The following is a 25219-nucleotide window of genomic DNA, read 5'->3' as shown; positions in this document are numbered from 1 at the left end:
ATCAGTATCCCTATTCTTCTGGGGAAGATGTTGCTTAAAATGAGTAATCATAAACAGTCTATTTTCTTTTCACAAAAGTGGCATTGGAAACAATGGCATTTACATATGTATTGAAGGTGGAAAAATAATTCAGTGGTGAATAGAACCAGATTTGGTTGCTGTAATCTAGTGTGCTGTAATTTGGTTGCTGTGATATGTGTGCCAAATCTAGGGTGTCAGTTCAAAATGGTTTGCATCCAGTGGCACAAGAATCTAGCAGAGTGCTTGACCAAACTTTCTTTCTTGTTCTCTATGTGAGATACAGACTTAAACACTTGTTTTTTTCCTTCAGTAGAAAAGCTGCTCTACTGTATTGAGGCTTAAAACAATAAACCATTGGGACCTGAACATTTGAAAAAAATGAAGGGCTGTTAATAATTTCCTAATTTAGTAAAGCATTACTATCATCTGCTAACAACCCTGGGTTATTCAGGTGCCATACTTCCTTTGTGCATACATAGAAAAGTTTATTCAATATTTATGGGACTTTCAACTAAACCAGCTAATTCCCATGCATGCAGTGTCATGGTGATGCCATTTTGGCCCAGTAGATGATGGAACTCCCCTATTGAATTTGTAGATATTGCATTAAATTGCTCTTGACAAATAGAAGTTAACAATTGACTTCAAATAATCAGCTCAAATATGAACTTAATGTTTTTCATTATCGGAAGCTCCCGCTGTTTATTCTGTAACAAAAAAGGGAACGAAAAGACTGATGGTGCTGAAAGCCTGCTGTGTTATGATGGAAACAGTTTGTGGTTTGAAAGAAAAATAATCTGAAAAGAAGAATGTTTTAAATTTGTATTCAAAACATTAAAAATGATGGATAAAGTGTAATGTAAATGTTACAGGATGTAAAACTCTGTTAAATTAGTATTGATTTAACACAGTGTCATCTAGAAAGAATAATATATTAGTGAAAGGACAGGATATGTGTGTGTGTGTGTGTGTGTGTGTGTGTGTGTGTATGTATGTATGTATGTATGTATGTATGTATGTATGTATGTATGTATGTCCCTTTCTCCTTTGGGTCACATCAGAGATTCAGATAAAGAAATAATTTTCTGAAAATATACTGGTGCCAGTGAAAATAATGGCCAGGTTTGGTGATTGAACTTCGTGAAAATTCCATGTTCTTGTTTCTTTTCTGGCATTATTTTATTTTTCTCTTTCAAATAAATTTAATTGTCCCTTTTTATTTGATCAAGAGAGAAAATGATATTGAAGTGCCTTAAATCAGGATGTTAGTTTGTTATCCTCATCTTCACAATCAAGAGAGTTCTAAAACTTTCATATTTTATATAGTGTTTAAATGTGTCCCTTAAAAAAGAACTAAATTATAGTAGAAAAAATTAATGAGAAATACAAACTTTGTACAGTAAAAGTTCCCGAGATATTTGGGGAAACAAAGTTACAGGGTTATCCCTAATACATAACTTGAAGGCATCTGTTAAATGAAACCTAAAGTGGTGAGGATGGAAGATTTGTATGTGTCATAAAGATAATAAAGATAAAGCTAGGCTTTTGGAAGACATATTTATGATGTCTTTAAATGTACATAGATTTTAAGAGCTTTTTCTGCTCAATATAAAATAGTGTAATAACTTTGTATAGTCAAATAAATAATAATCTGTCTCATAGGTCTTGGATGTCTACTTTCTAGGACTACAATGTTAAGATCAGGCTGTATTGACAAAAATGTTTTGGATTTGAGATTTATTAGTCACTTTTGCATCTCAAAACTATTAAAAAGTATTTGGACAGAAAGTGTATAATTTTGGAAATAGTGTGCTTTTTAATATCTTAAAATGCAAAATGTCATATTCTTCTTATATGATTCACTTTAGAGAATTAATTGGAAGGAGCACCATTTCTTTATTTATATTTTAGCTGGTAAATATTTTCGTGTGTATAGAACAATGAGACAGGTACTTCTTAATTTGTGTATTTTTTTTCCTTTTCAAAGGAGAATTCTTAGATCTTCAAAATCTTTGGCAATTTGGCTTATGGATTGCTAGAGTGCTAAGAAGGAATGAATGTCACAGTCTGTGTAGAATTGATTAAAAAGAAAAGGAGTAAAAATAGTGCTTTGGCTAATCTGCCTTATGCATTTTCCCTTTCTCACTCTGTTTCCTGTGCATCTCCTGTGGAGCCTGTAACTTTTTTCCATTCTGAGACCATCTTTTTTTTTGACATCTCATTTATTGTATTTGTTTCCCTAATAGGGCCTGTGTAGTGTCCTAAAAGAAAGCAATGAAATTGATGTGTTTATATAAAAAGTTCAAGTTTATTCTTCTGTCTCTCTTCATTCTCTCTACTTTTCTATTGGGGGTGTGACAAGAAAAGATTGTGATTGAAGCCACATGTTTCTTGCTGGATTCTGTTTTTGTGAATGAAGGCAGAACTCCAATTCTGACTGCTTCTCTTGAATAATTGTTTAAGAGATCAGCTGTCTCATTCACTGGCAAAGAGAATGATTCATACATCTTCTGCCATACTTGGCTGCAGGTCATTGTTACAGTGGATAGAGCTGGTTTTAATTAAATATCAACTCAACTTATTTTGCTGTCTACTTTTCTGTCTTCTTTTGCGCTACCCCCACCATATACTTTTAGGGGGAGAGAGTGATTACTTTTGAAAAAAAAACTAAATTGACCTTCAGTTTGTTCTATTCTGCTGGTTGCTTAGCTTAATAATAAAATCTTAAAGATGTTGCCTTTTCTTCTTAATATTAAAAAATGGTCTGAGGCATTTAGGTGTGTATTGAAAATGTCAATATCTTATTAGAGAGTGATCCTGTGTATTTCTGGGTCAGTGCCGTTCTATCAAAAGAGCATATTTCTGAATAAATCCCAGCACTTTTTGTTATTTAAAAGTAAATAAATGTTATTTGGAACTAAAATCTCCCCAGTGTTTTTATCTAACAACTTCATACCTTACTTTCACCCAGGGAAGATTTGAGAAGTTGACAGGAAAAGAAGGAAGCAAAAGCAAGAACATACATTGCTCTCTCTCCAGAGTGAGACAATTAACGGCACCTTGTGTATTAATGCAGATAAACCTGATAAAACTGTTAGGATTATTATATACTCCCCTGTTCTTACCCCTTAAAATGCTTCTTCTATTTAACTTTTTCCTAATCTTAAGTAGTCCATTAGAATGTTACTACAAAGGGGATCTTTGTAGATATTTAATATTCTGTCCCTCCCCCAAAATCCAAATTCAACAGTCATTTATATTGATATATCCTACCTCCTGGTCTGTCACCATATTAAAAACTACTATTCCTTTTACGAAAGACTCACTGAATTGCAGCAGTGACAAGAAAAAGGAAATTACTGGTATCTAAAACTACTTGCAGCACTACACTTTTGTTTGGAAGATTTAAGGTATATTTAAATCCCCCAAACAAGAGTTAGTTTGTTTGGGGCATTTAAGGTATAGTTATACTTAATTGACTACTTGCTGTTCTAACTTTAGTGTGGAAACCTAAATTTCTTTGCAGGGTGGTATTGTGAGGCACCTGACATGTTTACCATTAATCAACTACTACTCTTGGTTTTATTTGAAGAATAGAGAAATCATGATGGGCTGATACTATCTAAATGAAGCTTATTGGGTTTTGTACCTTGAAATTTTAGTAGTTATATTTCTTCTATTTTTTTGTGTTTCTAATACTAAAGGATATTTTATTTCTACTTAATTGTAGCCATTGAGTGCTTGTTCAGGATAGATTGTTTACTTCAGAAAAAAACAAATAGTCAATTTGAAACTGGACAGGATTTCATAAATTGCTATCTACAAGACTTAAGATGTAATTCTATATTTAAATATGCTATACCTTGTTTTCATTTTATAAAACAGAATATACTAGTTTTCTTCTTTACTGGTAAATTTCTGTGGAAACCAGTTACAGCTGACACTATTACGAACAACAAAGAACATACAGCTATTAAACACGTGGTCTGTTAATTTGGTGTTTGTATCTTGGAAGCAAATTTGAACTTTGTCATTTCTTATTTATAAGAACAACAATAATATGCTATTGGTCAATTTGGAAATATGGTACTAGCTCAAGTTATAAAAAATGCAGATAAATTGGAATTATATTTGCTGAAGGGTGTGTGCTTTAAAACTTTTCTACCCATTAATGTGGCTTTTTTGTTTTTATCTGTATTTAAAGTGCCTTTATTTCAGCAAGTTACAGTGCTGTTCTAAAAGTTAGATTTAATCATTCAGAATAATTCTCTTCAACTGTTTAAACATGTTTACACATTCTAGCAACTAGTCTAGGAACTTTATTTTGTGTTGCTAAAAATGCAGGGCAGAGAAAAACCTTTATTTTTTATCCGAATCAACAACTTGTAGAATGCTGCTGGTAAGTTTTAATTTTCTTTTTTGGCTTATGAATTAGTGAGAACAGAGTTAAATGTTGCAGGTTAATATGAAAAATCTAGCTTTAATGTGATAAAATCACACAAAATCTAACCCCAAGAGTTCCTGTGAAGGCAGAAAGATATGCTGAGTTCCTGAAAGACAAATTCCTTAGAGGATATTAAGAGCATTGAAGTTTATTATAGTAAAGGAATAATAGTTAATTGTACCTGCTATTCCAGTAGATTTTAAAAGGAGAAATGTGAATTACAATATGTGAATAATGGAAAATAAATAAGAGAAATCTACAGTGTATTTTTAGCTTATTATCCGTTCAATATTGTAATTACATTGGTTGTTATAAACTGCTAGCACAGATTGTGGAAATCATCTTTCCACAATTAGGGGTAATAGTTTCTCTAGGATATTTTTTTGCACCATGAAAAGAGCAAACATTAGCATTCCTTTGGCGTATGGAAATAGAATAATTCGCAATGGTTGCATAGTTGATGTTGCCTATATGTCAATACATTTTGAGCTGAGTACTATTAATGCTGTCCAATTAACAGAATTATTAGTAAGCATTTGTGGTTCTGATGTGATCTGAAAATTTGGGCCTAAATCCAATCAACAATACCAACACTTTTTATTAGCCAAGAGCTTTTAGGCAAATCTTGTTTTCCAAACAACATTTTGTCCTACAAGGCAAATTGATCCTGGAAGTAAAGGAGGGAGGCTTTAGGTTGTAGTAAGTTCAAAGAAAATCAGTTTAGCCCTAGTTCTTCACTTAAGTAAAGCTCTTTGGATCACAACTTCAGAAATACTTCAGTCACCCTCTTTTGCCTTATGTGGGTATTTTACATTAACTTCTCTATAGTGATTTTAAACTAGATAGCCTGCTTAAATGCTACCATTGTCCAGCAAGCTTTAAATAGAGAAAAGAAATAGGAAACTATCCAAAAAGAAATATTATATGGTATTGTAGCTAATATTTTGTTTTTAAAAATATTTATTTACTAATATACACTAGTATATGCTGTTAGCTTATAGCTAACTTAGTTTATAAAACTTAGTTGCTATAAGCTAATTTATAAATGTATGCACACATTTTATTCAGATGTCCTGGTAATGCTTTCATTCAGGTAATAAATCTGTATCAGTGAAAAGTTTTGGTTGATTATTAACTCTTGAAGTGAATTCTAGTTGAATTAATAAAATTTAAAAGAATGATTTCTAGAGAAGGATCTTTACAGTGGATTCTCTTGCTATGTCTAGGATCATTAGCTGGAAGTAAGTTTCCCAGGACTTAATATGACTTAATTCTCGTCAAGTATGCACAAAGATAAGCTTTTAATTATATCCAAGAATTGGGGACTTATTATGTGAATATATTATGTAATTATATTCTGCCTTGTGGATGATAATTTACTATATAAATGAATGAGTGATGAATCCTTCTATCAAATCAAGAAGCCTTTATAATCCCGTTTCAAATTGTAAATGTTTAACAACAAAATTCTCTTAAAGGTGTGGAAACGTATTTCCAAATGTGTGTGTTTTTAAAAAGGGAATTACTTTGAAGTCAGGAGCGTGAAATGTTTTATATCACTGATTTAGCTGTGTTCTATAATTTAATAAAATTGAAGGGGAATGTATCTTCTTTTGTCTATCCTATTTTCCTCCTTGCTATTTTTCCTCTTAAATATTATAGGAGTACAAAGGTAGAAGCCTCAAAAGCTTCGATGGGATTCAGCCTGCATTCTATTTGACCCCTTGGTTGCTTGCCTTAATGATATTAGTTTAATTTATTGCTACATAATGCAATTCTACCTCCTAAATGCTGGCAAGATAAAACCATAAATCTAAGGTGGGTTAAACTGTTCTCTACCTAGTTTTAGCATAAAGGTATTTAGTGACTAATACATCACCTTACTTATTGAAGTAATGCTGGCTCTTGTGAAGTATGCCCAATATATGGGATGCTCGTGTTCAGTGCTGATTAATGCAACCTCAAGTGCAGAATTTCCCAGTGCATCTTCATTTGCTGTTGATTCCCATTTGCTGTTGATTCCCATAATCATTTAATTTTTTGTTTTATGTAAAGTGCATTCTCTTCTTGATTTGGCTAGTCCTAAGAGTTAGAATTAGCTATTTTCCATTTAGTAGCTTCTTTTCCTAATTAATGTTTCTAATAAATTATTTCTTTTCTTTTTTCCCATACCTTACCTTCAGCTCAAGTACCTGACAATGATGAGCAGTTTGTACCAGACTACCAGGCGGAGAGTTGTAAGTATAGCACTTTTAAATCCTTTCCTTTTTTTAAAAAAGAAATATTTTCAGTAGTATATTTCTCCTTTCTTAGCCAATAGATAGAGAAGGAGATGTCAGTCCGTGGCCGCAATATAAAAATATATAAAAAGAACTCTCCCTGAATTGCAATAACAAATAGATTGATTGAAAAGCCAATGTCCATCTGTGTCTCCTCCTCTTTTTCCCATTTATTTAATTTTGTAGATATTTTCATTGTGACAAAGAATAGGTTTTCCAGAATGGGAAAATAGAGGAATAATTTTAGTAAAACAATAACAATAACAATAATAATAACAACAACCAACACAACAACAACTGGAAATGGAATTCTATCTAAATGTTCTAGTGGTGTGCAATCAGAGGACCTTCAAAATAGTTATCCAGTGCAGTTTTTAAGAGGACCTGGGGAATAATAAATAGTAAAAATATTAATTAATTGTCATTTATAGTCTATGTGAATGTTTTTGTCAGTGATTCAGGATGTCGTTCCTAACATATTCTGAGAACGTGTGCAGTCTCTGACCCAAATTTACAGCCAGCTTTGTATTCTTAAAGACAGCTTCCACTATCAATGTTTTTTTTAATTGGCAAAAGATAAATAAATGAAAAAAGGAAGTAGGATGTACACAAGGCAACTTTGAGGCAAAGCAAAATTGGAGAATATAGGAGTTGAGCAATCTGCTATCAAAAAATTGAATTTTCAAAATTGTAGTTACTTGGTATTAGCAGAAAAGCCTAATGACCAGGTATACAGTAATAGGTGGTTTTCACATAGGATTTCATTTGGGTTATTGTGCTACAAATACAAATACCAAAGTTAATGCTAGTTCAACATTTTTTCTCCACTATTATAACTCTTCTCATTTTAATGAAAAGAAATAGCTTTTGATTCTCTTCTACCCCCCCCCCCCCAAAAAAAAAACCAAGAAGAAGAAGAAGAAGTTAGGAGTTAAATTCTTAGATAGAGTGTGGGATTCATATATTTTACCTTACAGAGTAGCCAAAGATTTGTGTCTTTCATTATCCACCCTGCTCTTCAGCAATCTGTAGCCATCCTACATTTCAATGAAAACTTAAAGGCAAAGCATAAAGTGGAGCTCCTCCTATGGGGCTTTTTTAGAGTAGGAAACAGAGGAGCCAAGAAAGTTGTCACTTCTCAGTAGTAAAGTAAACTCAGAAACACTACCAAACTAATTTGAAATCATACTAAGCCAGAAATAGAAAGTGGAGAATGTTTTTATGGCAAATATTAGCTAAAGCAGAATAGTATGTGGCTGCAAAAAAACACTCCGTAAAATGTGCTAGGATTCGTGGTAAGATTTGTGTGTGGTTTATTTCAAAGAACACCTTAATGGAACGGTTGACTATTTTGCAAAAGGCTCCAGGGATGAATTTAAGGGAGCAAAACAAAGGGCAAAGATGTTATGTAACAATGTATATTCAGCAAGTACATAAATTGGATATATGAATTGGCTTATCACTCACATTGCTTTTTAGGACATTTATGTATTTATTCAGCAATTTGTAATTACATTTTCCCCATTGCTTTATTTCTTGCCAAACCTCAGAACAGGGAAAATTTTCTGTCAATTAATAGATTTTCTTTAATGCACCATGACTGCTCTTGTATTCTTAAAACATATGGGTAGTTGCCTATTTAGGTCTTACCATTCCAAGTTTATTTGTTCTTATTTTTCCATTCTTGGAGCTCATGGTTATTAAACTTGTTTCTTGGACTTTTGATCCATTATGCTGTAGATATATGCTATGAGTTTGGTGTAAATCATTAACACTAGAAACTCTATATTGTTGATTAATGCACTTGAATGGCACACTAGACCTTTGAGAAATATGTGAAGGTTACATTTTTTTATCCTGTTTTTATTATTTTTATAAATATCTCAAGGCGGCAAACTTACTTTATACTTCTTCCTCCTCTATTTTCCCCACAACAAACCCTGTGAGGTGGGTTGGGGCTGAAAGAGAGGGAGTGGCCCAAGATCACTCAGCTGGTTTTCATGCCTAAGGTGGACTAGAACTCTCACCAGCCTGGTTTCTAGACCGATAGTTGAAACCACTAGACCAAACTGGCTAGGGAAAGGAAGAAAGTATGGCGGAGAACATAATCTCTTGGAGATCTGGTAAGATCATTTTCTTCAGTCAAATATTAAGTGGTAGTACTAATAATGTTATCTGATTTTAAAATTCATTTTTTGAAAAAATTCAAATTGTTATCTGCCATGACTGTCCTATGGGAAGAAAGGCAAAGCACAATCCATTGTCATAGCATCACAATGAATATATCATTCATTATTCTTTGCTTCAGTTCAAAAAGACATCCCCATAATTTCAAATGGTCCTTTCGAGTTATTATAACATAGGATTTTTCCAGATCTTCTGTATGTTCTTCACACTGTAATTTTAATTCCTTTTTTTAATATTCTTCATTAGTTCATTAGTTATGTATTGAAAAAAAATCCATAATTATGGTATAGTATATTCTCCTGCAATTGATGTGAAAGCTTTAATTAATTGCTATGGTTTCCTTCTTAAAATGAAGTTCCTTGACAAACATTTCCTATTTAAACAGGCTGTAGATTAACTTTTTTCAGTTCCTTACATAAGTTATCAATTGAAAAAAAACCCCTTTCAAATGGCATTAATTAATGTTCTTCAGTGAGAAAGATGGGCGGTTTCAAAGTGTGATAAATAAACCTAATTTTAATAATAGTGTTAAAAATGATATGACATAAGTAAAGGTGAAATAAAGTTGTTAGGAAGCAACGAGTATAATCTTAACATTAAAACATGATTAAACTTGATTTATTATATTTAAAAAGAATTATGCATCGTTTATTAGAGACTATGCAAATAAAATCACTTCATTGATTTTGTTAGATTTTATAAGACTGAATTTAAACAGATTCACACATGGGCGACTGATGTGGATTTCACATATTTTTATGTTTTAATCATAGGTAAAAGATACTTGATATTTGGATGATTATCTTCAATAAGTAGATCTTTCTGCTAAGCGCAAAACCATTTGAGATAATCAAACCTATTCTAGTGAAGAATGCAAAGATTTGCCAACATTTTGTTTACAATCAACACAAAAGAAGGGCCACATATTGTTTATGAAAAATCCTGTCAAGATGATCACGTTTTCTTAAGTGAATCTAGCCCTTCAGACATTAATGCAGTGATGTAGCCAAAGATTATCTGTCCAGATAAATAATCTTCTGTGTATGTCCAGATGGATCTGTATGCAATTGCTGGGCTGTATATACAGAGACTTAAAATCCTATCAGCCATTTTTAGAAAGTTTGAGATATTTTAATCCAAATATTTTATTCCCTTAGCAAGTGGACTTGGCTGTTTAACCTTTTGAAATTGTTTCCAGGCATACATTAACACACCTTTGGAATTATGTGCTTGATATTTCTGATTATCATTGCAAATCAAACATATACAATTTACATAATACAGTTGAAAATATTATTTTTCCTTGTTCTTCCTTTTGAAGGCCAGAATATTTCTGTTTGTTGGAAAATTAATTCAGCAATAGATACAAAGTTACACAGATTGTGCAGTAAACTCTGTAAAATATTGCTTGGAATGAAAATTTTAAATACATGTAAGCACAAATTTTGAAAATTTTGTCAGTATATATGGTATACATATACTTACACGGATTTTTGTATGCATGTATGCACAAATTGTAAGTTTACATTTTGTTGATTAAAGGATGTTTGTGTTATGGATTACACAGTTTTCTTTTATTCAATCACCATCCAGTTCTGATTCTATTTGATGACTTGTTTCAACATTGATAGGTGAAGGAGAAAAACAGCCAAGCTTAATTTGGATTAATTACAGACCTTCATAGAATGAACTTACATGAGTTTCCTTAAATTGCAAGAACAGAGAATGTCTAGTTAGTTATTTTATCTTTAATTGTACTGAGGTTATTCTTAAATATGGTAATTTGCATCATTGAAAAGAAGTCTCTGTAGCATGAAAAAACTGCCTTCTTCACATATTTTCCAATAAAAGGTGCAAGAAGATTTTATCATGAAATCTTCTGATGTTTGAAATAGCTATTCTCAAGGATTCTGGGACTGATTTAACTAGTCCAGCAATATTTTCTATGTTTCATTACAAAGGAAATATCAGGTTTGCTCGCACATGATCTGATTTTTAATAAACATAGTCAGAAGCATGGATTGTATTCCAGGAGTTCCATTTGACAAATATCTTGACACTAAATTGTGAGACTTAACTTTATTATATAGTATTGCTATGAAAGATTGTTTGTGGTCTGTAATGGCTGTCTTTCATACGCAGATTAATGTTACAATGATCGTACAGTTTTTTATGCCTGACAAAGAACTGAACATGTAAACAACCAAAGAATACAAAGGGCCTTCTTTTTTGTAGGCATTGCACAATAATGGCAAAAATTGAATGGGAAAAACACAAAGAAAACTCTATTCCACATTTGGGATGTTCCTTTTTCTTGTCATTTAAAAAATATCTAAAAACATAATACTTTTCTTCTGATCCTGATTTTGTTTTTGATTATCTTTCTCCTCCTCTTTTTCTTCCTTATTATTATTAATTTCATTTGTTTTCATCCTTCCTTCCCAGGGGTGTTGAAGGTAACTGACAACAAGAAACAAACAATTAATACTTAATTTAAAAAACCCTTCAGACCAGAAAAACCTAATAAAATAGGCCTGTTTTCTAAAAACAGAAAAAAAGGACTGAACACAATTTCCCAAAGATATATATTTCAGACCTGGAAAGAAACCCAGGAGACAAGGTCTTCTCCCACAAACACAATAAATGTGTCTTAATCTTAACCTTACATATACACTTCCACTGAGTTTATTCGGCCCTATATTCAGGTAAACAATTCCCCTTGAAATCTACTAATTAGAGTCCCTCCTTGAGGGAAGTTGGTGGTCTAGAAGCATGAAATATAAATAAATAAATGAAGTTGTTAGAAATAATGCAGCAGGAGAAACTAAGACTACACTTTTGCATGATTTTATTAGCTCTTTCTATTCATTTCCAGAACCAATAAAAGGTTCTGATATTAACCTATAAGAAGGGAAATGACAGATTACCTGGAAGCTGACAGCCCAGTATCAAAACCCAATAGTCTTGTGGTAAGGAGGGGGTGAGCTCCTGCCTTACCACAGCTTCTGCCCACCTAGCAGTTCTAAAACATACAAATGTAAATAGATAAATAGTACCACTTAGGTGGTATATAGATATGCTGGCCACATGACCATGGAAATATCTTCTGACAATGCTGGATCCTTCAGCCAAGAAATGGAGATGAGCACTTCCCACTAGAGTCAGCATGATTGGACAGGGAAAACATTTACCTTTACCTTACTAACTTCTAAAAGTTTTTCATGTTTTATGGGCAGAATACCCAAGGGAATGTTTCTTCTCATTTGTTTCTACTTACCCTGACATCATTATTGATATGGGTGCATTCCTAGAAATACAGTGAGTGGCTACTTTAGAAGTCTTTTTCAAAGATAGTTCTTGATTTTAATACCACAATATGCCTTGTGCTGACTGTATAGATTTTTAAATTTAAGGAAAACCCACCCACCTACATACATATAACATTTTTGTAGAAGAAGAGTTTGCAAACATCAGCAAGGATATGCAAAAATTGTGCTTATACCAATACTCAGGAGGCTTCCAATACTTTGCCTAAGTATTTTTTTAGGACTAACAGAATACTGCACAGATTTTCAAGTCAGTGGAACAGTACAGCTTTCCAGGTACTTGCACATGATCCCTCTGTATAAAAATGGAATGCATAAATCTTTTGCAAGTTAACTAGGAAGACAGACAAAGGTAAGGATATAACTACATGATTTTCTGGCAGAAGGTGGTTTATGTAATTTTCCCTGATATAACTCCGAAATAAAATATACATTTCTCTAGGTAAGGATACTCTAAGAAATACACTAATGTAGAGGAGGGTTAGCTGATCGTGTAATAGTTTCTAAGGCGATAATATCTCTGCATTAATTTCTGGCATGTTCTAAGTCCTTTCTCTTTCTGGAACCATCTTTGGAGTTGCAGGTTAAATCTGCAGTGATCTCACTACTGCGATCTGCAGAGGATTTGGAGGATAACTGGCATATATTTAACTTTTGCTCTTTTCTATTAGTATGTTAAGCTTTGAAGCATTTTATGATGTTCTGAACCTGAATCTGCACTTACTTGAGTTTCAGGGATGGACGTCAACTTTGCAGGAAGTCTTAGCATGAAGAAGGATCCACATTAATTCTAGCCATCTCCATGTGCATCTGGAAAAACCTTGAAATCCATATTTAGAAACATGCTGCAAATATGTATGCATTCTTTTGGCGATTTTGAAGGAACAACTGGAAGTAAATGCTTCCTACTTATATATAATGTGGGATAAACCAATGTTCCAGCAAATGAGTATCATAAAATTATATATAGGAAGGTAGAAATCTGCCTTTTATTAAATCATACTATAATCAAGTTTTTAAATTAAGTCTGTAAATAGGAACAACTTAACAAGCAAGATATGTTAGCTTGCCCCCCCCCAATATTTTATGTTCTCTTCAGAGTGTTTTAAAACATCCATAGTTCTTGTTGTTTTTATCATCATCATTTTATTCATCAAATTTGAATGAGTTTAGTAAGTCCTGAAGCATGTTCCTTGTAGCTCTCTCAGTCTTGCCAATGGATCCACTATTTCTCTTTTTGGGCCGTTTGCCTATTTTTAATCATAGAAATATAGGCTACACTGGACATTAATAAAAATTGTAAAAAAAAAAAGGCAATGGTAAATTGCCTCTGATTTGTCAAAAAGAATTACGGTACATTGATAGACCAGTGATCCCAAGGAGTTGAATTGAACTCCGATTTCCTATGGAGACTGGTGAATTTTGGGAATTCAAGTACATACAGATTTTCCTCAATTTATAATAATTCATTTCGTGACCCTTTTAATTAAAACAGCACTGAAAAAAGTGACATGACCATTTTTCATAATAATTATTGCAGCATTCTCATGGTCACATGGTCAAAATTCAGATGCTTGGCAACTGACTCATACTTATGACAATTGCAGTGTCCCAGGGCCACCTTTTGTGACCTTCTGACAAGCAAAGTCAATGGAAAAACCAGATTGACTTAACAACCATGTTACTAATTTAAAAACTACAATGATTTACTTCATAATAATGGCAAGAAAGGTTATAAAATGGGCAAAATACACTTAACAAATGTCTCATTTAGCAGCATAAATTTTCAAGCCTTACCTACCTGTACTCTATGAGGAGTCCACATATTTGGAGAGTGTTCATGTTTAAGAAACCTGATCGAGTCCATTTTTGTCTACTTTGTCTTGTTCTCCAGGGTTCAAGGAACATCTTTCATTTAACCCATTTTGATTTAAAATGGTCCGATGTATTAAGCAAACTGTTTTATCTTGTCATGTAACTATGCTGAAAGCTAACCACAAGCCTGTCAAAAGAGTACCCACTAAGAAATATTTCTATAGATTACATTTTTATTCATATGGCAGATCTTTGTTGATTTTTTCCCTCTCACTTAAAGTAAGTGAAATAGCTTTAATAATATAGTTGATTCTTTGTTCCTATCACTATAATTTCATTTGTGGTTATCCCCAAGCATTAGCCTGTATTAGATGAAGATTTATCTTTCTCTGGTGAGTGAGTTTCTTGTTAGTCCTTTTTCTCTGGAAGATTAGGAAGCTATTTAAATTTGATGAAAATTTAATTTCCCATTTATGTATGTATGCATGTACATATGTATGTATGTATGTTTGTAAAGAGAGAGTGCTACAATGATCCTATTAATTCCCTAATCTGTAGTAGCAACTTGAAAGATGTTTTTTGTTTTTAATAAGTAGGTCTTGGTGTATTATTTTTCTGCAGACTCTGGAGATGCATTTTTTTACTTAAAAATGTAACTCCTAGCTCTGAAGGATACAAAGACCTTGATAGCCTCGCTATTGATCTAATCCACAACTGGCACACTACCACTATTAAAACAAATCACTGCTGCCTGCTCCCCCTTCTCTATATATAGACAGTATTGATCTGTAATCCTTTTGGAAATTTAATTTTTATTTTATTTTTTTAAAAAAGTGACCTTGTTTTTGAGGTGAGCACATAGCGCTAACCAAAACTGCCCTCTCACTGTTGCAAAATATATGACAGACCAAGACTCATATCCTTTGGCTTGACTTCCTTGTGGCGCTTAAGATGCACCTTGGATTGATTCGATCTATGTATCCTTGTTTCCTTGTTTATTCAAGTCAATAGATATGCCATGGCTAAGTTTTCTTCAGGAGAAAAAGCAAGATATCATCTTGCCATTCTTTTGTTACACAGTCTTTTGATTGTGTTCTCCTTTTCTTTCTTGTGTACCCCTTTCTCTGTAGTACTTGGCTGAAGGGAAGGAATAACCCATTAACTAACTTAGTAAGAAAGTTTGAACTGATCACTTATGAAGCGTTTTTGGAAGCAGATAAAAGCTACCTATCCCTTTCAAGGCTTTGTCTTTTTCATTGAAAATACTAAAAGGGACTCAATGCATTATTACAGACAAAAAAAAATCTTAGAATAAAAAACTTTATCCATTAGTGAGAGTTGCAGGGTTAAAATAAAATAGCCCTTAACTCAGAGAATCCCAGAAAATGCTTACATAAAGATATAAATACAACTTTCATATAGAGATAATATTAATAAAATACGGGTTAATACAAGAAAGGGGTGGAAATATCAGGACCAAATGCCACCTAGTTTGAGTGAGTTTTTTGAATTTTGAATATTGAACGGCAAATGTTTGAGAAGCCTTGGATTCTCAAACGTTTGTTTGGGTTAAAAAAGGAGACACCCATAGACCTCAGATAGCAAGTATTTGTTTGAAGGAAGCATATTAAGGGCACATGTCTTTATAAATAAAAACAAACATCCAGCTTGTCGTGGTGCCTTGCAAACATTGCTAGGTTGTGAAATGCAATAAAGAGGATGCCATGGAAAAGATAGCAATGAAGCCCCTGCTTTAATAACCCTATTATATACCCTCATGTGAACAGTATATTGCTTCTCCCTCCCCCTTTCACAGTCTTCAGTATCCTTTAATTAGAGTATTTTCCTGTCCTTTATTACAGCTGTGGGAAGTGTACGCAGTTTATCGACATAAGTAATGGCTCTGTCATAACATGAACTAAGCATATGCTGTTCATTAGATTAGAGATGGTTAGTACTTACATTTGGAAAAGCAGTGTAATTAATTGGGATTTGACTTTAGAAGGCATGAATAACCTACGGTTTGATTGAAAGTACATTTAAAGGCGAAGGCTCAAATATTGCTTTACAGTTTCCATGTGAAACTTTGCCAAAGGCAACCAAAGATTTTTTTTCTTTTCTCCCTTCTCTCTCTGTCTTGAATATACGATATATAGGAGTTTTCATTTGGATAAATAAGAGGTGTCTAATAAACTCATCAGACTTTAATACTCAGCAATCTAACAGGTGTAGGAATTATATTTTACAAATCTAATAACATTCTTCTGTAATGAAAAAGCCAAGCCTGTTGAGTCATGCTGTAAAATGATATTGGTTCTGAAATGGAAAGCCATGTTGCAGAGGCCTTGTTACTCTTTCACAATGAGTTAAGACATCTGTATGTTGTTATGAATTTTCTTGGATGATTAAAAAAATGGAAAGAAAGTTCACACATTATTCTGACAGTTTCCCATTGTAGGAATAACATAACATGAATTCAGAAGAAATAGAAAAGCAAGGTACCTGTGATCTTCTATACTCTTTTCTGGATTGCAAGTGTTGGCATTAAATGTTAATTAATTGACAGAGAAAAAAAATCAGATGATATGTGTCAAATGATATTGCCTACAGGTATAGTCAAGTTATGACCAAAATAAGCCAGATTTTACAAGCTTTTTTGTAGTAGTCAATAAGCAAATGATGTCGTTCTAAAGAAGCTGCTGCAGTCATTAAGCAAATCTGTCCTTCGCTTTGGGTCCAGTTTTGTCAAAACCTGGAAATAAATGAAGATTTCTGGCAAATCCACTCTAAAACACAATCATGAGACCATGAAGACTACAAAGGGTTGTAACTGCAGCCCAGTTGTTCAATGTTCAAAGTACCCCTTGTAAGGTTTAATGATAATTCAAAATTACAATGGTGTTAAATTTTTTTAAATGTGTTTTTCACATTTACAACCCTTGCAGCATCCCCATGATCACATGATTAAAATTCAAATGCTTGGGAACTGGTTCATATTTATGATCGTTGCAGTGTCCTTTCATAACTTTCTGACAAGCAAAGTCAGTGGGAAAGCCAGATTCACTTTACATCTGTGTAAACTTAATAATTGCAGTGATTCAGTTAACAAGAAAGATAAAAAATGGAGCAAAATTCACTTAACAAATGTTTTGCAAATGTTGGAGACAATTGTGGTTGTAAGTCGAGGACTACCTGCGTTGCATCTCTCCTTGCGAGGCAGTATTATTGCAGCAAATAATATTGGGCAGTCTTGAAACCTTGACATAACTTTAATCTGTACCACAGCCAAAGACAACCTGTAAATCCATTATGACATTCTTTTTCAAACTATGTTGTCTGAAATGATAGGATTGCATGAGACCTCGATGGATGTCTATGAAACTAAAAACAACACAACAAAAAAGTTAATTCAAATACAATCAAAGTGTCAATAGCAGTTTTAAGCTACAGTGGACATTCTTGCATTAAAAAATAGATTTAGGGAAGAAAACCAGGTTAATATAGTCTGAAAAAGTTGGAAATCTATGCAGTTGGGTAATAGTTGCAAATGTCATAGGTGATATGTTAGTCCCATTTGTATTTATATATTTAACTTTTTTAGGATGTTAAAAATAGCAAAGTACTGGTTTATATATATCAGCATATTAAGTCAGTAAATGATTTTAAAATGGTTCAGTTAAAATATTCATTATTGCATTGGATTGCGCATATCTCTAGTTTTGCTACTTATACGTACATTCATGTATAGAAACTATTTGCATGTATTTACATGAATGTATAAGCAGCAAAACTAGAGATATGCACAATCCAATGCAATAATGAATATTTTATACTGTCATATATATCATGAACATGTTTTTGTCTGTTTGGAAATTTGGGTTATGGCTCTCATAATGGATCTCATAATGGATCTCAAGTTGGAATGAAATCCCTTTCTAATATAATTGAAAAGCAGCTGTTATTTTCACTTACAATAGGAAAATCAGAACTTGTAATTTATTAGGCGTTTAGCTGAGATATTCTGCATATAATTATATAACTCAACCTTCCATCCTTCTGAGGTCAGTAAAACAAGGATCCAGATTGCTTGGGGCAATAGGCTGATTCTATAAACTGCTTAAAGGGAGCAGTAAAGCACTACGGAGCGGTATATAAGTGTTATTGCTATATAATTAGCATATCAGTGCAATCTATAAAAGAGGTTGGATCTATAAATCAGGGGCTTTTTAAACCAGTTGAACTTCATCTCGTAACCTTCAGTGGAACTTAATTCTGATTGATTTCAATAACTGATTGACTGACTGTATTATAGAGCCGAGGTGGCGCAGTGGTTAAATGCAGCATTGCAGGCTACTTCAGCTGACTGCAGTTCTCCAGTTCGGCTGTTCAAATCTCACCGGCTCAGGGTTAACTCAGCCTTCCATCCTTCCGAGGTGGGTAAAACGAGGACCCGGATTGTTGGGGGCAATATGCTGACTCTGTAAACCGCTTAGAGAGGGCTGAAAGCCCTATGAAGTGGTATATAAGTCTAACTGCTATTGCTATTGCTATTTGGATCCAACCCAGGGGCAACAATTTTTACAAATGATATATTTCAATTATTGGAAAACATAAATATAAAATATATCTGAAATGGTATATGGTCTCCTCTACCCTTCCAGTTCTATTCTGATTGATAACACATTAAAGACCCTGGAAAAGTAGTTTAGTTAGGCTAAGTTTCCCTGTATTCTGTGAAACTGGTAGATTGTCATGATTAGTTATCAATAGTATTCTGTAATAAAAAAGTATACTAGATCATGGTGTCTCACAGTGCTTAATTATTAAAAATATAAGATTCCAATGAACAATAAAAGCAAAAGTGAACCAAATTTTCAGCTTCAAAAAAGAAAAGTGAGTGTGTTTCCTTGCCTCATTCTTCTTCCAGATGTAGAGAAAGTTATTCAGCTAGTTGAAATCAGGAGCTCATCAGCTGTCATAGTGAAGTTTTTTGGCAAGAGAATAGTCCAATCCAAATTAAACATTTAAGGGAAACGGTACAATACTAAGAATCTAAAAGAATAAGCAAAAACTGTAGTTGGAATATAAGACTCACTTCCTCTAAAATATAAACCATTGTTTAAACACATATGATGCAATCCTGAGGTCAGATTGTGCTTAGTCTTCTACACCTGGTCTTCCTTGAATGGTGTTAATATTTACTGACCACTTTAAGCCTGGTCTATTATTAATATCTGATTGCTAATACACTTTCAATATATCAGATGCTTAAAGGTATATTTGGTTTCTCTAACCATTGGATCATTCTGAATATACTAGTTGTGAGGTTTGTGCTAAATAACAATATATCGATTCAGTTGCTGTTGCTTGCATTTCTGAGACTGTGCAACACAGGTAGACTTGGATGATACACAAGATCTGTTCATAAGAAATTAATCTGTTTCAGTACTTTAAAAAGGTAAAGATTTCCCCGCATATACATACTAGTCATTCCCGACTTTAAGGGGCGGTGCTCATCTCCATTTCTAAGCCGAAGAGCCAGCACAGTCTGAAGACATCTACGTGGTCATGTGGCCAGCATGATTAAATGCTGAAGGCACATGGAACATTGTTACCTTCCCACCAAAGTGGTCCCTATTTTTGTACTTGTATTTTTTACATGCTTTCGAACGGCTAGATTGGCAGAAACTGGGAGAAATAATCGGAACTCAATCCATTATGCAATGCTAGAGATTTGAACCGCTGAACTGCCAACCTTCTGATTGACAAGCTCAGTATCTTAGCCACTGAGCCATCATAATAGATAAACTTAGTAAGACAGTTTAGGATATTAGCAACTTATATATGCTGAAGTATTTGTGCATATTCAGGTAGACCTTGACTTATAACAGTTCATTTAGTGACTGTTTAAAGTTACAACAGCACTGAAAAAAGGGACTTATGACCATTTTTCACACATAAAACCGATTGAAGCATTTCCATAGTCACATGATCAAAATCCAGATTCTTGGCAATGATTTATATGTATTACAGCTTCAGTGTCCCAGGGTCATGTAATCTTGCGACAAGAAAAATCAATGGGAAATCCAGATTAGTTATCCAGATAACTTAGCAACTGTAGTGATTGAATTAACAACTATGTCAAGAAAGATCATAAAGGGAGCAAAATTCACTTAACAAATGTTTCACTTAGCAACAGAAATGTTGGGCTCAATTAAGGTAATAAGTCAAGGACTAACTATATTTTGTACTAAGCCTATTACAGCAGGTAGAGATTTGACTATCACAGAAGTTGTTTCCAACAAATTATCTAGTCCGTGGTTCTGTTTCTTGTATTTCACCAGCACTTCTGTGGAATTCTAATTTTCAAGAAATCTATTAATATTAGGAACCATGATTAGTTGTTCTGGATCAGTCTGCTTTCTATTACTTGATGTAGCAGAAGTGACACTTTCATGGATTCAAGAGTTTTAGAACAAGAGTTCCACAACCTTTGCGGATCATTGGGTGGGTGGGGAGGGATGGTTCCATGAGTTAAGCCAGTAGGTGTGCATATGTGCAACTCCATTTGCATGAGTGCACAAGCTGGCCTACTGCTCATGCAACTGGGGATGCATGCATTTGCTCTCTCATCAGCTGGTTCCATGGCTTAGTTCTGAACAGCTCAGCTACGTGGGGGACCCCGGCTTTAGAATATACTAGGATAAAAAATAGAGTATAATCTATGAAGACTGAAGTGATTGTCTCCAAAATTCATGCTAAGATTGGGATCCTTACAGAAGGGGAAATCAATGAAGTTAGTGCTTTCATTTTCCAATGTCTATTTTTATGAAGAAAGTATTCTAAATGGACATGATAGTTTGCTTCTGTTTAGTGATCCAAATGGAACCTCTAGGTTATAACACATAGTTTGTGAATATAAAAATAATAATAATAGGCTATGCTTTGCTATTTTGTATGAAAGTCACCTTGACTTTGCAAATGCAAATATTCAGTGTCCCCTTGTTTAATGATTTCCAGACTGGCTGTAGGTTACAAGATGGAAATGTTTATTATTAGCATTGTTATTTTCTTTAAATGAGGTCAAAATTTGTGCCACCTGAAAAGTGTTGCCCCCTTCAGCTTTGAAGCTATAAAATGTTGGCAATTTTTAAAGATAAATCTTGCATTTATTCCCCCCCCCCCGCTACCTACAATTTTATTATCTACTTTCCCCTCAGTCGCTCATTCTTACCACTATGGATATGAACAGTTTGCCTTTGCTCTCTGAATCAAAAAAAAAGGACACACTCATTTTCTTATTATATAGGCAGTGGTGGGCTGTAACCGGTTTAACAACCAATTCGGTGAGTGCATGCGTGCCTAACACACTTGCATGCAGCATTTAAAATACAACAGTTTGAAGCTCATCTGCTTACCTTCTAAGGCAGCCCCAATAAGGAGAGTAGAGGAAGTGCAGAAATCAGCTGTGTTACGTGAATCCAGAAAGAAGGAAATATAAGGACAGGATAGGGTGGGAATAGGTTGGTGGAGCCAGCTGATTGTCGGAATTACTACCTCAAACCTGTCCAAACTGGCAGCAGCCCATCACCGGATATAGGTGCATTTATTTATATATTTCTCTTTTATTTAACCTGTAAATTGGGACATGAGTACCTTTACAGTGTATGTATGTATGTATGTATGTATGTATGTATGTGTATATATATATATATATATATATATATATATATATATATATATATATATATATATATATATATATATTTATATTTATATTTATATTTATATTATTTATATTTATATTATTTATATTTATATTATTTATATTTATATTTATATTTATATTTATATTTATATTTATATTTATATTTATATTTATATTTATATTTATATTTATATTTATATTTATATTTATATTTATATTTATATTTATATTTATATTTAGTGTCACAACCCCTGGTAAGCCCCAATTATGGGAGGAAGCTAACAGCTTCCATTATCTGTCAATCGGCTCGTCACAAGAGTCCATCACGACAGAAACCCAATATTTTTACTGTTGCCTTTGTTACACATTTTGTGTTATATTTGTGCTGATAAATAAATAAAGGGAGACTAGTATAGATCTATTTCAAGCTATTTAGCTCTCATCAGCTAGCCATACCCTTACTGGGATTCGAACCTGTGCTATATTACATCTTAGGCATCTTGTGGCTTAATGGCTAAGACGTTTGCTGATGAGAGCTAAATAGCTTGAAATAGATCTATACTAGTCTCCCTTTATTTATTTATCAGCACAAATATAACACAAAATGTGTAACAAAGGCAACAGTAAAAATATTGGGTTTCTGTCGTGATGGACTCTTGTGACGAGCCGACACACACACACACACACATGTAATTATATATATAGTACTGGCTGAGAACAATGCCTTTTTATGTTAAGTAATATAATTCTTAGCATTTGCAAGCGTGTTGACTTACATTAAGCAACGCATGCAGAAGCTATTCTTCACTTGGCTGGTGTTTCATATACTATCATAAATCCATCATAAAATCAAAGGCTTCTTTCCAAATGGCAAGGATGTTCCTAACAGTTTTCATTTGGAATATGTAAAATCTTGCAGATATTAATGTAGTGGAAGAGACTTAAACCCAGTACCCTCCAATTGTCTTGAGAATTATATAAATTGAGAACTATATTCCAACATGTAGTAAGGGCACTAGGTTTCAAATGTCTGTCTTGGAGGATCATCTAGTTTACAAAGATTATGCATATCTCCTGAAAAGGAGTTTTACTGTAAAAGGGTTGAATTACCCTGATTGGAGTGTATGAATAATGCAACAGTGGTTCACCATTTGATTGTTATGAAAACATACAGTTTAATGAGTGTAGCAAAAGTCATTCCAATTGTTTTATACTGAATTTTACGAATGTTATACCTCAGAGTTCCCCAACCTTTCCTACTTTTCCGACCAGTGGGAAGGGCAGGGGAATGGGTGGATGGTGGGACGCACACCTGCCATTTATGCAAATGCACCCCCTTGTTCACCATTTCCACAATCCAGTTCCAAACAGCTGAAGGCCCAATAGTGGCCCGGGATTTAGGGACCCCTGGTATATCTAACTCATTTTCTTCCATTTTTTACCTTATGTTCATTACAACTCTGATAAGGAAAGGAAAGGAAAGGATAGGATATTATTGTCATTTTACTGTGAGCACCATTTTACTGTAAGCACTGTGACCCACATTAAAAATGAAATTCTGTTGCCTTCTCTCAAAAGAAAGTATACATCTACCCATACATAGCACACATACACCCATGCTATATACATGCATAAATATATACTTGCACCATAAATATTTATTAATCACTGTCCATTTTGAATACAAAGCAGAAAGAGGAAACTTAAGAGTCCAAAAGTTTGATGCTTTATGGAACAAAACTGTGACTGAATCTAGAATTCTGCTTCAGATATCACAAAGCCTTCTCCCAGAAAGTAACAAGGAAAATAGGCCATGAAGATGATGTGTAGAATCCCAGACAATACTGTGAACTCTGCTCAAGCATCGCTTATATGCGATATCCTGGATAGAAGGGAATGAACTACTAATGATCTTTTCTGCCATCTAAACATCCAAGACCTGTTTAAAAATTCTTTGAATTAAGTTTGCATGATTCAGCTCCATGATGTGAAAATTAATTTCTGATGAAGTTTACATCAAATATGAGATGTATAGTATATAGATAGTTCTTGAGTTACAATCACAATTGGAGCCAGAAGTTTCATCATTAAGTTATGGGGTTATTAAGTGAGTTGTGCCCTATTTTGCAATCTTTTTTGCCAGGGTTGTTAAGTGACTCATCTGTCTGTTAAATGAATCCAACTTCCTTTATTGGCTTTACTTTTTGGAAGCTCTCTTGGAAGGTTTTAAATAGTGATTAGCAGGTACACCTAGACATAGATGATATGGGCTTTCCAAAGGGCTGTTCAATACGGTAGCAGCCATTTGAAAAATTATATCAAGCTAGCTTTCATGATATCTCTTCAGTGGGAAGAGAAATCCCTGCAGTTCCTGGGAGGAAAAACTAGATAAATTGGAAAGGGGAAGATAATTGAAGGAAAGAGAGATAGGTGGGTTTTTGCATTCACAACATAATAAGAACAATGTGAAATTAAGTGGTACGTTCTTCTAGTTCAGCTCTGTGTTTCTCATCATGTCCATAATGCATTTGTTCTTAGTTTTTTTAATCTTGCCTTTATTAGACTTATAAATAAATTAAGGCAGAAAATATCTAATACCCATTCCTGATCCTTTTTTCTAGACAACAACCCTGTGAGGTGAATTGGACTTAGAGAAAATGACTGGCCCAAACTTACCCAGCTAGCTTTCATGGCCAAAATAAGAGTAGATTCACAGTTCTGGGAAACTTGCAGATACCAGTAGTGTAGAGAATGATGATTTTTGTCTCCAGTAATTTCCCAGCAAACATTACATAAAAGATTCAAAAGGTGTTAGTATCTGGTCAATTTACTAAATATGTCCTGTCATTTTTAACACCACCCCTCTTGTCTGTTCCTACCACAATTGCTAGCATGAATTCCACTTTTAACTTTGCATTGTGCAAGAAAGTATTTCTTTCTGTAGGTCACAAATCACTCTGTAGTTATTTTCAGCAGACAAGTTTGAACACTGTGAAAAAGTGAAAAATACTTTCTTTTAACCACTTAGCAATATTATATATCTCTATCAAATCTCTTCTTTCTTTTAATGCAAAGAGCTCCAATTACAGTAAGCTTTCTTTCTGGGACAAGTGGGGAGATCTTCCAACTGTCTTTTATAACTTTTTTCTAGATATGTGAGATCATTTTTAAACCTCATAATGGTCAAAATGTGGTCTCACCATAGATTTATATAAAGTTATTATTATATGGAGAGTTCTATTTTCAGTTCCATTCTTAATGATTCAAGCTACAAGCCTATCAAGCTACAAGCCTGTAGTATACTGCATACTACATAGTGAGTTGCACACTGGGTTGGCACTTTCATCAGGTAGTCCACCATGACTCCAAAAATAGTTAGATTCCATAAAAAATATAGATGTTAGATCTATATATTTGAATTTGTTACATCTCATAAATA

At 33.6% G+C, this 25219-nt stretch overlaps 1 protein-coding gene across 1 annotated transcript in view; it reads left to right on the top strand.

The window, feature by feature from the left end:
• ETV1 (ETS variant transcription factor 1) overlaps positions 1-25219 on the top strand; it is an 88492-nt gene that overhangs the window by 5632 nt on the left and 57641 nt on the right. The window contains 1 exon segment of the mRNA XM_032238064.1: positions 6649-6702. Within this exon segment, the coding sequence (XP_032093955.1) occupies positions 6649-6702 (54 nt within the window).

The sequence above is a fragment of the Thamnophis elegans genome, chromosome Z, assembly GCF_009769535.1.
Source record: "Thamnophis elegans isolate rThaEle1 chromosome Z, rThaEle1.pri, whole genome shotgun sequence".
Lineage (NCBI taxonomy): Eukaryota > Metazoa > Chordata > Lepidosauria > Squamata > Colubridae > Thamnophis > Thamnophis elegans.
The sequence above is the reverse complement of the archived record's forward strand: the minus strand, read 5'-3'. Positions and strand labels throughout refer to the sequence as shown.